The sequence below is a fragment of the Aotus nancymaae genome, unplaced genomic scaffold (assembly GCF_030222135.1).
Source record: "Aotus nancymaae isolate 86718 unplaced genomic scaffold, 86718_ANA_hifiasm-v0.15.2.pri h1tg000010l, whole genome shotgun sequence".
Lineage (NCBI taxonomy): Eukaryota > Metazoa > Chordata > Mammalia > Primates > Aotidae > Aotus > Aotus nancymaae.
In genome coordinates, this window is record NW_026988421.1 from 64,075,213 (window position 1) to 64,092,508 (window position 17,296).

At 44.4% G+C, this 17,296-nt stretch overlaps 1 protein-coding gene across 1 annotated transcript in view; it reads right to left on the bottom strand.

Annotated features, from left to right (window-relative positions):
- Window positions 1-322: 322 nt before the first annotated feature.
- Window positions 323-17,296, bottom strand: part of MICU1 (mitochondrial calcium uptake 1) — a 233,556-nt gene continuing 216,582 nt past the window's right edge. Inside the window, exons 11-12 of the mRNA XM_012460264.2 lie at window positions 7,518-7,607; window positions 323-1,322 (exon numbers count right to left, since the gene is read on the bottom strand). Coding sequence (XP_012315687.2) covers window positions 1,162-1,322; window positions 7,518-7,607 — 251 coding nt within the window. The 3' untranslated portion in view covers window positions 323-1,161. The remainder of the gene's footprint in view (window positions 1,323-7,517; window positions 7,608-17,296) is intronic.

Below are 17,296 nucleotides of genomic sequence, written 5' to 3' on the forward strand. Positions count from 1 at the left end.
GTCTCAAAACAAAAGCAAAAACAAAAACTCCACAAAACTTAGGTCCGACATACCAGACGATTCCTCACATACTCCACCGCATCATGGGGCATGAACAAGCAAGGACTGTGCACCTTGGCCCAGAATGAAATGCTAACCAACCTGTGTGGGGACAGTGCCACCGCTAACCTCCAAAAGCCCTCACTTTCTGTCTGTGCCTAAAGTAGCTTTTCCTTAGAAAGAACCAGACCCTGGTAGAAAGAAAACAGATCTGCTTCCAGCAAGATCTCAAACCCATATAAAATGAAAAGGACCTAGAGGACCCTAAAATAAAGGATACAGGGAACTTTGGGGATGTTTATTGCAAACGGTTATAATTAAAGTGATATTTTACAAGTGTTTAAAACAGAGGGCAAACAGGCTCTGAGCCAGGCCTCAGCTTCAAAGGCCCATCCCGGAGGGGAAATGGCACTTGCAGGGAACATGAACTTAATCACTGCTGCTCACTAAGCACAGGGTCACGCTGGAGTCATCTTAGGGAGGCTCTGAGGAAAAAAAGGGAGTGGAGAGAGCCATGAAGCAACTACTTTAAATTCTGAATCTTGCTGTGTTCCCACTGAGCACGCTGCCTAGAGCAGGCCTCAGCGCCATCCCAGGGACTAACACAGATGCTTCCTGGGGTGCAGGCTTCTCACGCTAGCGTAGGGTGCCCAGGTCATCCTCATCATCATTTATCATCACGGACTTCTTTCTCCCTGCCAGATATCTTCCCTACCTGTAGCTATAAAATACCAGCAGGAGGGAAGGCAACGAATGTTCTTGTTAAAATAAATCCGGAACCGGATGCTTCCCAGGGTTGGCAGGTGTGTGGATGGTTCCCTGCATTCTTTATCCACAGGGTGCCTGAATGGGTAGTGCTGCTGAGGCTGCCAAATGTCTGAGCTTTTCAGACTTGTTCATGTTTTTGAGAACCTATGGGGATAATCACTGGGCAGAATCAGAGCCCAGCAGAACACGGGGACAGGGAAGGGTAAAGAGGGGAAACCGATAGAGTCCTGAGGTCATCCCCAGGAGGAAGGGAGACTACTGCCAGAAGCTGCAGCACAAATGGCTCTGGCGAGGTCTGCTGAGGGGGCCCGGGGTACTGGGGGTGGAGAGGGGGTCCCCTCTTGTGGTAAGGGGTTACTGTTTGGGTAAAGCGAAGTCCCAGGCAGTTTCCTGTGCACATTTCCACATGGCCTGCATGAGGCGAGTAAAACCCATGTCTTTGGGCTTTTCCAGGCCTCTCATCAGCCGTTGCTTCATGATGGAGACAAATTCCTTATTGCTCAGCTCGCCGTTGCCTAGAGGAAGAGGCAAACACAACAGGGGTAAGTGGAGGCCTTGGAACAAAGCCACTGAGAAAATTCCGTTGTCCACACAAAGTGGATTCCAAAGCCCAGACATTCTCACAGCCAAACTCAATTCTCTTGTCTTAGAGTTCATTAGTTTGTTCCTTTCTTGATATTTCCAACTGCGACCCAGTGACACTCCAGTGTAGTGTGATAAAAGTTGAATGAAAATACAGTATATGCCAGGTCTTGTGCCAAGTGTTTACAACAGTGAGATCAATGAGCTTTGTGCTTTGTCCTTTGAAATACTCCCAGGTTGTGGGAGAGACAAATGATTATCACAGTGTGGTGAGTGCTATAATGAGTAAACAGAGGATGCTATGGGGGCACAGAGGAAGAATGTCCCACCCTGGCTGAGGGTAGTGCAAATACAGATAGTAAAGCCTTCCTGCAAGTGATGCCTGAGTGGACTCTCACAGGATTAGCAATTGGCCAAGTAAAGGGGACTGAGATGTGGGAAGCATTCCAAGGAGAAGCAGCATAAGCAAGGGTATAGGCAGGACAGTGTGGCTGCCGGAGAACGACAAGTAGGCAGTTAGGTACAGCTGGACACGAAAGAGGCAGGGGTATAGGAAGAGAACTAAGGAGGCAGGCAGGGAGCCAGGTGTGGTAGCTTGTGCTTGTTATCCCAGCTACTTGGGAGGCTGAGGGAGGAGGATCTCTTGAGGTCAAGAGTTCAAGACCAGTCTAGACAACATAGTGAGACCTTGTCTCTAAAAATTTTTTTCAAATAAACTAGGCATGGTGGTGCACACCTGTAGTCCCAGCTACCTGGGAGGCTAAGGCAAGAAGATTGCTTGATTACTACCCGGTGACTGCAGCAATCACCAGGAGTTCAAGGCTGCAGTGTGCTATGATGGCCACTGCACTCCAGCCTGGGTGACAGAGTGAGACCATGTCTCCTGGAAAAAAAAAAAAGAGAGGTGGGCAGGAGACAGGTCCCCAAGGGTCTATATTGCTCCTAAAGGGTTGGCACTTTCTCTTCCAGGCAATGGAACATCAGAAAAAAGCTGGAAGCAGGAGAGTAAGAAGTAGCCAGGTTTCTGTTTTGGATAGGATTTTCTGGCTGGCTGTGTGGGGATGGATTGGAGGGCAGCACACCTGGAGTATGGGAGTCAGGGGACTGCATCAATAGTCTCTCTGCTGCAATGGAGACATGGGGAGGGAGTTTCATGCTGAAAACCAAAATCAAATCATGCTTTCCCAATCCACCCTCTTCAGTGTCAGAATCTCAGGGCTGGAAGAGACTTCGGAGAGGATCTGTTTTAAGCAGAGATCACCCAAGCCACACGGAACAGTAACCACTGTAATAGCAGAGGTGCAATCACCCTATGCAAGACACCCAGGAGCCTGCTGATTAAAAGAATGACACTCATTACTGGTGGTGGTAAGACAGCAGGAAACCCACAAACCTACTGCTACTCATGATCGGTTTGGGAAGAGAGTGGAAAGCAGGAGTACCCAAAACCTAAACTGGCTCATGTTTTCTGGCTGAAGAGAGTATGGGCAGCATCAGAGTCAGGAAACCCCACAGCAAAACAAAAAAGCAACAAAACCCAAAACCACAACAAGAAAAAAACCCCTGGCTTATTTATATAAAGTACAAAGACAGGTAAAACTGTGTTACTAGAAGTCAGAAAAGTGGTAACCCTTGGGGAAGGAAGTGACTGGAGCTACCAAGTGGGGCTCTCTAGTCCCGGTAATGTGATGTTTCTAAATAATGCTGGTTGTACACATGTGTTCAGCTTTTAAAAAATTCACCAAGCTGTACACTTAAGATATTTGTACTTTAGAGGCTGAGCAAAGTGGCTCATGCCTGTAATCACAGCACTTTGGGAGGCTGAGGTGGGCAGATCGCTTAAGGCCAGGAGTTCGAGACCAGCCTGGACAACATGGTGAAACCCTGTCTCTACTAAAAATACAAAAAGTTAGCTGGGCATGGTGGTGGGTGCCTGCAATCCCAGCTACTCAGAAATTTGAGGCATGAGAATTGTTTGAACCTGGGAGGCGGAGGTTGCAGTAAGCAGAGATTGCATCACTGCACTCCAGCCTGGGCGACAGAGTTAGACTCTGTCTCAAAAAAAAAAAAAATTTGTACTTTTCCATATGTATATTATATTGCTATATAATAAAAAGTTAAAAAATAGCCTTGCTTGGCTGAAAAGTAATGAATAATTTGGCTTAGCAAGAATGTAGGCTGAAGCTGGGTGCGGTGGCTCACACCTGTAATCTCAGCACTTTGGGAGGCTGAGGCAGGTGGATAACCTTGTGGTCAGGAGTTCGAGACCAGCCAGCTTGGCCAACATGGTGAAACTTTGTCTCTACTAAAAATATGAAAAATTAACCAGGTGTGGTAGTGGCTGCCTGTAATCCTAGCTACTTGGGAGGCTGAGGCAGGAGAATTGCTTGACCCCAGGAGGCAAAGGTTGTGGTGAGATTGTGCCATTGCACTCCAGCCTGGGCATAATGGCTCACACCTGTAATCCCAGCACTTTGGGAGGTTGAGGTGGGAGGATCATTTGAGCCCAGGAGTTCAAGAGCAGCATGAGCAATATAGTAAGACCTTGTCTCTACAAAAAGTTAAAAGATAAGCTGAGCGTGGTGGTGCCTGCCTGTAGTCCCAGCTACTCAAGAGGCTGAGGCAGGAGAATTGCTTGACCCCAGGAGGCAAAGGTTGCAGTGAGCTGAGATTGTGCCATTGCACTCCAGCCTGGGCAACAAGAGCAAAACTCTGTCTCAAAAAAAAAAGAGGTCACTTCACTAAAACTACTATGGGGTTGCCTCTTCTTCCCTAGGGACAGAGATGACCACTATGAATGGATTTTCTTAACTATGAACCAGGTCTATAACTGCGTGTTACTGGCATGCATGTGTGATTTGTGAATTCAATTCTGAATCTGTGATGAAGAAGTCTATTTGAAAATCGAATTCTCCATCCCCTGGTACTTTATTTTGTTGTTCATTTTTTTCTGTGTGAGATGGCGTCTTGCTGTGTTACCCAGGCTGGAGTGTAGTGCTAGGATCATACCTCACTACAGTCTCAAACTCCTGGGCTCAAGTGATCCTCCCACCTCGGCTTTCCAGTAGCTAGAACTACAGGCACACACCACCACACCCTGGCTAACCCCCTTTTTTTTTTTTTTTGAGACAGAGTCTTGCTCTGTCACCCAGGCTGGAGTGCAGTGGCACAGTCTCGGCTTACTGCAACCTCCGCCTCCTGGGTTCAAGTGATTCTTCTGTTTCAGCCTCTCAAGTAGCTAGGACTACAGGCGCACACCACCATGCCTGGCTAATTTTTGTATTTTTAGTAGAGATGGGGTTTCACCACATTGGTGAGGCTGGTTTAGAACCCCTGACCTCATGATTCACCTGCCTCGGCCTCCCAAAGTGCTAGGATTACAGGCGTGAGCCACTGTGCCCAGCTAAACTTATTTTTTGTAGAGACGAGATCTCACTATGTTGCCTAGGCTGGTCTTGAACTCCCGGCCTCAAGCGATCCTTCCATCTCAGCCTCCCAAATTGCTGGGATCATAGTTGTGAGCTACTCTATGGGCTTTCCTTTGGCTTTTTTTTTTTTTTTTTTTTGGGAAACTGAGTCTCACTCTTATTACCCAGGCTGGAATGCAACAGTATGATCTCAGCTCACTGCAACCTCCGCTTCCTGGGTTCAAGTAATTCTCCTGTCTCAGCCTCCTGAGTAGCTGAGATTACAGGCCTGCGCCACCACGCCCAGCTAATTTTTGTCTTTTTTAGTAGAGACTGGGTTTCACCATGTTGGTCAGGCTGGTCTCGAACTCTTGACCTCAGATGATCTGCCTGCGCCTGTCTCCCAAAGTGCTGAGATTATAGACATGAGCCGTTGCACTTGGCCTGGCATTTTGACCCAAGATCTTGTAGTGGTAAAAATAACAATGGCTTTTTATTAAGTATACTTTTTTCTTTCTAGATTAAGAAAATAAACCTGAGATGTTAAATAATTTTCCAAAGATGATTTAAGTAGATATTGACAGAGCCTCTTTCTGAAAAGCTAGAAAATCAAACATCACGTCCCAGGACTTCTAGGGAAATGGGGGGACTTCAGAAGCTACTTGCATTTATTCCCATATTTACTTCACAGACCAGCTCTTGGATATTGGCTTCAAAAATTATAAAAATAACAAAAACAGATATTTTTTGGAAAAAATTTAAATCACCTAGAAGTGATCAGAGTGAAAACAAAAGTCTGGAGAAAGTTAATATATGTCCAGCAGTGCTGTGCATTAGAACTCTCTGGGATGTGGGAAATGTTTTCTATCTATGCTATTCAATACAGTAGCCACTAGCTAATTTAAATTTAAATGTAGCTAATAGTCACATGTGCCTTGGTAGTATCATACTGTGGACAGGGCAGCTGTAGAGAGTAAACCCACCCTACCTGAGAGTGAGGCCATCTCCTTAAAGTAGCCCTACAGCTTCCTTTGAGTTCCACCTTGATTTTATGGGTATAGACTAGAGATTTATTTTATTGATTTAATTTTATTTTTTGAGACAGGGTCTCACTCTGTCACCCAGACTGGAGTGCAGTGGCGTGATCATGGCACACTGCAGTCTTGACCTGCTGGGCTCAAGCAATCCTCTTACTTCAGCCTCCTGAGTAGCTGGGACTACAGACATGTGCCACCATGCCTGGCTAATTAAAACAAATTTTTTTGTAAAGACGAGGTCTCACTATATTGCCCAGGTTGGTTTCAAACTCCTGGGCTCAAGCAATCTTTCTGCCTTAGCCTCCTAGTGCGGGGATTACAGGTATGAGAGACCAGCCCAGCCAAAGCTACAGATTTAAAGCACTCAAGTTCAACTTACTAATATAAATAATTCAAGTTAATAAATACCTATTATGTGTGAAGTACTATCCAAGGTCCTATGGGGGGATAGGAAAGTGAAAAGGACCTGCAACTACCCTTAAAAAGCTCACAGAACCAAGTTAAGGAATAAAAAAGCCCGAGGTGATTCATTATGCTGGGACCAGAAGGGAAGCTCCATAGACTGGAGCTTTTGCGCAGGCTCTTGAATTCCATTAGCCCAGCTTTCTAGAGGCTGATGAACAACAAATACTGGCTGTAAGGTAAGAGAGGTTGGTAATACATTAAATAGAACAGAGGGGCAGTACAGCTTTAGTTCAAATCCTGGTTTTGCCATCTACTATTATCTTTTTTTTTTTTTGAGATGGAGTCTTGCTCTGTTGCCCAGACTGGAGTGCAGTGGCACAATCTCTGTTCTCCATAAGAGTGAGCCTCCTGGGTTCAAGTGATTCTCTTGCCTCAGCCTCCCGAGTAGCTGGAATTACAGGCACACACCACTGTGCCTGGCTAATTTTTCTATTTTTAATAGAGATGGGGTTTCACCATGTTGGCCAGGCTGGTCTTGAACTCCCGACATCAGGTGATCTGACTGTCTCAGCCTCCCAAATACTATTATCTTTGTGACCTTAGGAAATTTACTTAACCTCTCTGAGTCTCAGTTTCCTCATCAGTAAAAAGTGGTCAATAACAATACCTAGGTCAGAAGATTAAATAGCAGATTAACTTTCTCGCTCATCGTATGCGTTGAAAAAAATGTAAGCATCCATTGTTGATGTTGTTATTAGTATATCAGCTACTACACCTAAAAAATAATGTCAAGGTAGAACCAGAACCAGATCTCCTGAATGGCTAAATGACAGAGCAGAGCGGCCACAGACACAACAGACCACTGTGTGGAGCTGGAATGCCATGGAGATGGAATACGACTGACTGGTATGTGCCCTCAGAGGTGGAGAGATCCGTACTGTCTTTCTAAAGACACAGATACTTAAGTGCTCTGTATCTACTAAGTAGCAAGTTGAGGCTGACATTTTTGTTTCCATTTTTAAGATCCTTATGGTCATAAATTAATTTGGGCCCATAGGCAAATTGGAATTACAAGAAGAAATGGCAAACAGAAGCCAGGGCCAGGGGTTCGATTTCTCAATATCAGCATGGCGAGGGCTGAGCTGCTGATGTGGAAAAGGTAGGTAGCTTGAAGAGGATGGGTTGGTACACTGATGCTGTCTGCAAGGCTCCCTTATACATAGGGTCTCTACAGGCAGCTAGGCTGTTTCCCCTCCTGACTCCAGAGGGCCCCACTCACCATCACAGTCAAAGAGCGCAAACACTACATCACACACGTGGTCTGAGAGCTCCACTTTAGCCACGGTCCTGGCCACCTGCTGCATGGTCACTGAAAAAAGAAAGAGGTGCATTAGCACAGCAGAGGGACTTTCATTTTGCTTTCTCTGATTCGGGAGATAAAACGGCTCAGTCATAAAACAAGTTTTCAACTGCATTTAAGTCACATTTAAGAAAATGATAATTTAGTTTTTATCCATAACCTCGCTCCTTTTCACCTCAGGTTCTGTTCTTTTCTACTGCTTCTACACTTTCAGAGGTATATATAGTTAATTAAGAATGCCTCAGTTGGCCGGGTGTGGTGGCTCACACCTGTAATCCCAGCACTTTGGGAGGCTGAGGCAGGTGGATTACCTGAGATCAGGAGTTCGAGACCAACCTGGCCAACATAGAAACCCCATCTCTACTAAAAATACAAAAAACTAGCCAGGCATGGTGGCAGGTGCCTGTAATCCCAGCTACTCGGGAGGCTCAGGTAGGAGAATCACCTGAATCCGGGAGGCAGAGGTTGCAGTGACCTGAGATCACACCATTGCACTACAGCCTAGGTGACAAGAGCAAGATTCAATCTTTAAAAAAAAAAAAAAAAAAAAAAGAATGCTTAGGGCTGGCACGGTGGCTCACACCTGCAATCCCATCACTTTGGGAGGCCTAGGTGGGTGGATTGCTTGAGCTCAGGAGTTCAAGACCAGCCTGGGAAACATGGCAAAACCCTGTCTCTATAAAAAATACAAAAAATTGGGAGGCAGAGGTGGGCAGATCACGAGGTCAAGAGATCGAGACCATCCTGGCCAACATGGTGAAACCTCGTCTCTACTAAAAGTACAAAAAATTAGCCGGGCGTGGTGGTGAGCGCCTGTAGTCCCAGCTACTCGGGAGGCTGAGGCAGGAGAATTGCTTGAAACTGGAAAACGGAAGTTGCAGTGAGCTGGGATCACAGCACTGCCCTCCAGCCTGGCGATGGAGTGAGACCCTGTCTCAAAAAAAAAAAAAAAAAAAAATTAACCCAGCATGGTGGCACGCACCTGTAGTCCCAGCTACTTGGGAGGCTGAGGTGAGAGGATGGCTTAAGCCCAGGAGGCAGACGTTTCAATGAGCCGAGATGATGCCACTGCATTCCAGCCTGCTCAACAAAGTGAGACACTGTCTCAAAAAAAAAAAGTGCCTGATATTCAATTTATAGACAGAAAGTAGATTAGAGGTTACCATGGGCTGAGGAGAATGGGGAGTTAGTGCTTTATGTATACAGAATTTCTGTCTGGGGTGATGGAAAAATTTTGAAAATAGTGATGGTTGTACAACATTGTGAAGGTAATTAATGTACTTAATTCCACTGATTTGTATATTTAAAAATGGTTATAATGGCACATTTTATGCCATGTATATTTTTATATATGTACATACATATTTATAGAAATATATAAAAGGGGTGGGAACAAGGAGGCTTGTCTGTGGTGTGAGTACACTAAGGCTTCATGTGCCTGGGTGGCTGATTGACAGCTAACTGCCTGCACAGTGAGCGCTCCTTGCCCAGCTCTGTGCCTCCTCCCTACTGGTTTTGCACCAGTCTTCTTCCAACTGAGCCCACTGGGATATGCACTGGCCCTTGTCTTAATAGTTCAGGAAGCATAGCTTTCTTTCTTTCCTCCTTCTTTTTTTTTTAAGAGAGTCTTACTCTGTCCACCAGGCTGGAGTATAGTGGCGCAATCTCAGCTCACTGCAAACTCTGCCTCCGGGGTTCAAGCAATTCTCCTGCCTCAGCCTCCTGAGTAACTGGGTCTATTTTTTATTTTATTTTAGTAGAGACGGGGTTTTACCATGTTGGCCAGCCTGGTCTCAAACTCCTGACATCAGGTGATCCGCCCTTGGCCTCCCAAAGTGCTGGGATTACAGGTGTGAGCTACCACACATGGCCAATAGTTCAGGATGCGTATCTTTTTTTTAAAGTATATGTATTTTTAGACCTCAGCAAAAAAATCACTTTTCTCTTGCAGTTTTCTCTTTCCCTGACATTTACTGTTAAACACTAGCAATCATGTTAGAATTGGGTTCTCATGAAAGACAAGACAGGAAGGACTAGGAATTTCCATTGCCTTCTCTCTCATTTATCCTCAAACCTGATCTAGCTACACCTATAAATCATGTTGTTGCTTCTGGACATACTCTTAAGTGAGGTAAAATATGAGGGAAAGAAAAGGATTAATTTCCATTTATGCTGGTAATGAAGAGCTCTCTATAATCATCACAATAGATTCATCCAGAAACCAAGTGAACTTAAACTAGAACCAGTGTGCCTTCTTTGTTGATTGCATTCTTATAATTTCAGTTCCTGTTACCAGCCCGTTTTGTCATTATTTTTCACATCTGATCTTTCACTTTGTCTCTCTCACCTCCATATATTCACTTGATATGGTTTAGATTTGTGCCCCCACCCAAATCTCATGTCAAATTGTAATGCCCAGTCCAGGCACGGCGGCTCACACCTGTAATCCCAGCACTTTGGGAGGCTGAGGCGGGTGGATCACCTGAGGTCAGAAGTTCGAGACCAGCCTGTCCAACATGGCAAAACTCTGTCTCTACTAAAATAAAATAAAAAATAGTCCCAGTTACTCAGGAGGCTGAGGCAGGAGAATCGCTTGAACTTGGGAGGTGGAGGTTGCAGTGAGCCAAGATTGTGCCACTGCACTCCAGCCTGGGTGACAAAGCGAGACTCTGTCTCAAAAAACAAAAAAGCAAAAAACAAAAACATATTGTAATCCCCAGTGTTGGAGGAGGGGCCTGGTGGGAGATGACTGGATCATGGGGGCAGATTTCCCCCTTACAATTCTCAGGATAGTAAGCGAGTTCTCACGAGATCTGGTTGTTTAAGTATGTGGCACCTCCCCTCTCTCTGTCTTCTTCCTGCTCTGGTCATGAGATGTGCCTCCTTCCTCTTTCCCTTCCACGAGGATTGTAAGTTTCATGAGGCCTCCTCAGCCCTGCTTCCTGTACAGCCTATGGAACTATGAGCCAATTAAGCCTCTTTTCTTTATAAATTACCCAGTCTCAGGTTGTTCTTTATAGCGATGTGAGAATGGACTAATATATCACCACAGTGACCCCAACGTCAGCAGATACAGACACCAGAGCAATGCAGAGGAGCAAAGTGATGCAGTAGAAAACATGCTTGGAGAGAAGGACCCGGGCTCCAGTTCTGGCTCCACCACCAACATGCTGTGTGACCTGGATGGAGTCACTTGATCTCTTTAGATTTAATTTTCTTATGTTCAAGTGGAGGGATGCCACCAGATAACTGCTGAGGCAGCTTACTAGCACAAAGGAGGATTTATTAGTGTCTTCTAGAAGCTGAGTGTGGGGATGGGGTGGAAATATACAGAAATAGCAGAAGATTTTATGTGGCAGAGGGTAGAAGAAAGGTATATTGGTTGCAAGCTGGGCTACGCCTAGAGCCAGTTTCCACTTCTGCTGCTTTGGGTCACTGTTCATACCACCTTTCTCCCAGGATCTGAGTTAGGGTGAAGAAGAAATTAACATTCCTTGGTACTAAAAGACTGAAGTATAAGATACTGTGGTAGATATTTATGAGATGTGTGTTGGGAAATCTACAAGACTGTAGAGCTCTACAGTTTAGAAATTTAGCCTAAAAAATCTAGATACTTGATTTGGCTCAGGAACTTTTCCTGCGAACTAACCTGCCCACAGAAGGAACAGAAATCAGGCCAATTTGCAATGAGAATAGTAACTGTTAAGAGAACTACAATGATGACAGCTGGTCATTATACTTCTCAGTAGGAAAGCTACTAAGGAAACTCCATTCACCTCAGAAGATTAACCTCAAAAGATTACTCAGTGAAAAAAGAATGAGATCAGAAGGAACTGGAAGCGCTCAAATTGTGATTGCCTTCAGCTTTACTCTTCGCCGCCACAGAACTGTGTCCTGAGAAGGGGATCAGAACCTGTTCTATATTAGATAAACACAAACACTTTCTGTTAACCATTCCTTTTTCTGCATTTCACATCACCCTCATGGTTCTAACTTCCTTTGCTCTTTCCCAGTTCTTCCATTCTCTCAGGGCACAGCCTTCCGCAACTGTCTTGATATTTCAAGTACTCATCTTCTCCCCATGAAGATGGTGCCCTTTCCTGTAAACAAACCATTAACTAAATAATATTCAAGGATGTCAGTGAGAGCTCTTAACAATTTCTAGTGAGAGGCTCATTACACTGGTATTAAGTGGTTGTAGAATAGGGACTTCTGGAGGCCTCCAGCAAGAATGCCTCATTACAGATGCCATCTCTTCACAGAAAGTTATAGATTATGTTCCACCTCACATGGAGAGGGCTCTGGTGTCCATCCTATGGCAAGAGGAAGAACTAGAGCTGCTAAGTTATTGTAGTCCAAACCACTGGGATGTTAGCCAGCAAACTGTGTAGCTGGGGTCCCCTTTCATGGTACAAGATCCTCAGGCCCCTGGGGTAAGAATCAGAGCAGTGCAGGAAGCAAACATTTAACTAGCTGGTGAGCTGTCAAACTAGGAGCACCTGGGATGAGTGGGCTGCTGGCAGATTGTAAGTGCTTGACAGCTGGTCTTGAGAGTTGGTTCATTCATATTTGCTTCTAATATCTCTGAATCCAAAGTCATAATGAAATCACAGCAAGCAGAACAAGTTTTCCCCCCAGATCTCGACTTTTCTATGCAGACCAGTTCTTGGTACTGGAATTCTGGCCTCCCTATCTGATGATGCTAACTGATTGATGGTTGGGATTCCAGTTCCCAATCTGAAAGATGTCCATAGGGAGCTTGAAAGCACTCCAGTGAAGGCCTAGCTTTCCAAATTACTATGTATTTTTGTATGAATCCGGCCCAGCTGCCTGAACAATGGGTTTAAGTGTGATTGGGTGATTTTTATTAGATTGGGATGGGAGAGAATTCGCAGAATTGGACTCAACTGGCACTCAAAAATCTGGTACCATCTGGCTTTTTGCAAAGTCCAGGCAGAATCTGAGTTGTGTCGGGTCCCCAGTTTACTCTCCCGCATAATTCATGACTGGCTATTTCAACAGTAGAGGGAAACACAGAGTTTGTGTGATATAGTATCAGAAACTACATTACATAAATCTGTTCACCACAATAGTTAAACAGAAGAGCTCTGGAGTGATGGAGCCAAAATGTCCATTTGGAATCAGAGAATCTTAGAATGGGAAGATACCTCAGAGGAAATGTGAAATCCAGAGAAGTTAAATAATTTGCCCAGGGTCACAATGCTAGATAGTAATAGAGTTGGGTCTCGAATTCTGGCTGGTGCTCTTTCCCTATACACACTGGGTCCACATGATCCCTTCCATATATGGACAACATCAATTCCTCCATCAGTCTGTCACCCTAAGGAGAAAGGGTTTAGATGAAAGAAAAGTCACATGGGAAATACTCAAGTACTTTTGGTCAGGGATGAACAACTGAATAACTGGGAGTTGTGAGGCAGCAGCATTAATTACAGGCTGACCACGGATCTGACTCCCTCTACAGTGGAAGACACTGAGTATTCCCTAGGAACTCATACTGACAATTTTAGGGACAACTTAAAAAGTATATTCAACAGCAATCTAATGAAAAGCACATGGAACACAGGGGGCTCTGGGAATTTTTCTCCACAGCTGCCTCTGACACACAGATACAGCTTTAGGCAGCATGACCCAGTTAGGAGCTACCTGTCTCTTCCTAATGCAAAGGTGTTTGGAAAGGTGGTACAAGTTGGGCTGACAGTCTCTAAGCTGTGTGGCCATGTGACTATTCCTGCCTTACCCGACTGCAGTGGAGAAAATCAAAAGCTGGCTGGTGACAGCCAAGGTTAAGTGAGGGGCGATGGTTCTGCTTCAGCCCTGGAAAGGCTGGTGGTGATGCAGATGTCTTGTTTTCTTAAGTGCATCCCTAGATGGGTTTGGGCGGAACAAGGGGGAGGAGGTTTCCTTAAACAGCACATGTCCTGTTTTTTGTATCTTCTTCCACGATCTTTGGTTAATACAAACGCACATTTTCACCTAGTTCTTGGGTGAGGGAAGGGGAAAGGACAACATTTAGGAGAACTAGCAATTTAAGGAGCCAAGAGCAAATGCAGTCTACAGGTAATGATTATGATACCAATTCCTTGTTCGCCACTGTGCTCTTAGGCCCTATGCAGGTTGACCACCCCCACCCCACCCCATGTACTCAGGCTGCCTGCCTGCCAGAGGTGATGCTGCTAGTCCTGGCTCCTAACTTCTAGGACGCACCATGGAGAAGACTTGTTTTCTGAGTCTTGGACCATCATCCCAGATGATGGCTTCAATGGGCTTACATGCTTAATTTGGTACAAACTGACTTGGCAGTAAGATTTACTGCCATTGCCTAGTATTGGATCTGGGTTTATTAAAAATCCCCATCACATCTTTTCCACAAAGGACTAGCATTTCTGCAAGCACCATTAGGCAGTCAATGATTTTAGCTGACACACCTAATCACAGTTTAGTGGAGGAGACTGTGTGTGTGTGTATACACACACATACACAAGATGGAGAAATATATAGAAGAAATATCAGACATATTAATACATACATATGGGTTATGATGGAATAGTGTGTATTTGGTAGGAGGTACATTTTGGATTTGAATTCTAAAGGAGAAAAGAGACCAACTGCGCATGTGTGGTAGTGAGTGATGTGGGGTGGGGGTTTCTGTTTGAATACGATTAAAAGCAGGAAGGAATGCTAAGACCTGATTAGAGGGAACAGAAGGTGCAGGGGGTGAGTACATTAGGAGAGATCTTACAGAGGACTAGTCAAGTCTCCTTGCAAGAAAACCTTTAAAACAGGCCAAGTGTGGTAGCTCACGCCTGTAATCCCAGCACTTTGGGAGGCTAAGGCAGGCGGATCACTTGAGCTCAGGAGTTTGAGACCAGCCTGGCCGACATGGCAAAACCCCGTCTCTACTAAAAATACAAAAATTAGTCAGGCATGGTGGCACACACCTGTAATCCCAGCTACTCAGGAGGCTAAGGCAGGAGAATTGCTTGAACCCGGGAGGCAAAGGCTGCAGTGAGCTGAGATCACGCCACTGCACTCCAGCCTGGGCGAAAGAGTGAGACTCCATCCAATATTAACTTGCTTTTCCCTCTCACACTGTTTAAATATTCATTCTCTTAACTTTATTTTTAAAAGTTGTTTTTAATTAGGACAGGTGTGGTGGCTCACGTTTATAATTCTAGTGCTTTGGGAGGCCAAGAATTTGAGACTGGTGTGGGTCTCAAAACAGAGAAAGACCCCATCTCTACAAAAAATTTTAAAAAACATTAGTTGGGCATGGTGGTGCACTCCTGCAGTCCTAGCTACTTGGGAAACTGAGGCAGGAGGATTACTTGAGCCCAGGAGTTCAAGTCTGCAGTGAGGCACGACTGCACCACTGCATTCCAACTTAGGTAACAGAGCAAGACCCTGTCTCAAAAAAAAAAAAAAAAAAGATATTTTTGGTTAGCTAATATATTCATCTGTTTCAAAATTTGAATGGTACAAAAGGGGTGAAGTCTCTCTCCCAACCTTGTACTCTAGTCACCCAGTCATTCAGAGACAGTATCACCAGTTTCCCCAGAAATATTTTATAGATATAAAATCAAATATTTACTCTTCGCTTCTTCCTTTTTCCCATAAAATGATGATGGGAAATACTAAATACTGTTTTGCTTTACTCACTTAACAACATATCTTAGAAATAATCCCAGATCAGGTCATGAGCAGCTTTCTTCAACAACTGCATAGTTTTCCACTGACAAGATGGATTATAATTTACTTATTTATTTAACCAATTCCTTATTTATTCTTACCTCAGTCTTGAGAAGAAAGATACCCTTTCCCCCTCTCTTTATAAAATTATTTCCTTGGTGGTCTATGGGGTTCAGCTATAACAGAGTCTGAATCTCTGATGGCCAAACTGAAACCAACTGATACATTTAAATTCACTTTGTTGAAATTAAAGACTAAATAGTCACCTCTACAAGTGCCTTTTCTTTTTTTTTTTTTTTTTGAGACAGGGTCTTGGCTCTGTTGCTCAGGCTAGAGTGCTGTGGCAAAATCATGGCTCACTGCAACCTCTGCTTTCTGGGCTCCTGATCCTCCCACCTCAGCCTTCCTAGTAACTGGGACTACAGGTGTGCATTACCACCCCTGGCTAGTTTTTGTATTTTTAAAAAATTTTTAATTAATTTTTTTTTAATTGAGACAGGGTCTTGCTCTGTTGCCCAGGCTGGAGTGCAGCGGTGAGGACACGGCTCACTGCAGCTTCAACATCCTGGGCTCAAATGATCCTCCCGCCTCAGCCTCTGAAGTAGCTAGGACTACAGGCTCACACCACCATGCCTGGCTGATTTTTTTATTTTTTGTAGAGATGGGGTTTTAGCATGTTGCCCAAGCTGGTCGTGAACTCCTGGGCTCAAGCGTTTCATCCACCTTGGCCTCCCAAACTGCTGGGATTATAGGCATGAGCCACTGCGCCCAGCCACAGTGTCTTATTAAATCTTCCCAGGCTTCTCAAGGTATTAAACCTTGAAACCTCCAAAGAAGGAATGTTTATAATAAATACTCCTCTATACTTTCCCAATATTGATGTAATTCTAGTAACCATTCTTTTCTGATTTTTTTCTCAGTGGGATGTAATGTTGGCTGATTTTGTCTTTCCTTATCTATTTATGTGGATGCTTTAACAGTTTATCCTACCCTCCATCTCTTCTCTTTGTGATGGTAATCATGAATCCCTAAAGCAGCTCTCCTCCTCCTTATGGCATTACCTAATTTTACTAAATCATAATATATTCAAAGTGATTATAAGCCAGAATCAATCTTTAGAACTGTTAAGTGACTTTAAATTTGGGAAAATAAACCAGGTCTCTGCGGAGAAAATGCCTCATAAAGCAAATGTTTATTTCAGAATTTGAGCTTCCTTGCCTACATCATGAATAATTTTACTTTAAAAATTGATGACTCTGTCTTAAATGAATGGAATCCTGGCTGACACTCCTCTTCACATACAAATGTTTTTTACAAAATGTAATGATGAACTGAAGTGCAAGAGCTTGCCTCCCACACATTTTAAAATAATTTATAAAACAGGAGCTTTTTTCCTTTTGTAATCTCTTCCTTACATGTCTTTGTGACATTCCTGCCTTCCTGCCATGTCTTGGCTGTTTAGGGGATGCCCTTCCCTATGTGTGAATTTGCCCCAATTTCTGCCATCACTTAAAAATACTGAGTCCTCAATGTAATTCTCTAGGTCCTTCTAGCAGTAGGTGCCAGGGTACCAATGAGAACCCTGGCATGAAAGTTGCTGAACCTGAACTTCTGGTCTGTGATTTCAGCAAGTCATTTTCCTCATGAATGTTAAAAACAATAAAGTAGGCCAGGCAGGGTGGCCTGGTAATCCCAGCACTTTGGGAGGCCGAGGCGGGTGGATCACCTGAGGTCAGGAGTTCGAGACCAGCCTGGCCAACAAGATGAAACCCTGTCTCTACTAAAAATATAAAAATTAGCTGGGTGTGGTGGCACGTGCCTGTAATCCCAGTTACTCAGGAGGCTGAGATAGGAGAATTGTTTGAACCCAGTAGGCGGAGGTTGCAGTGAGCTGAGATTAGGCCACTGTACTCCAGCTTGGGAGACAGAGCAAGACTCCATCTCAAAAAGAAAAAAACCAACCAACTAACCAAACAAACAAACCAAAA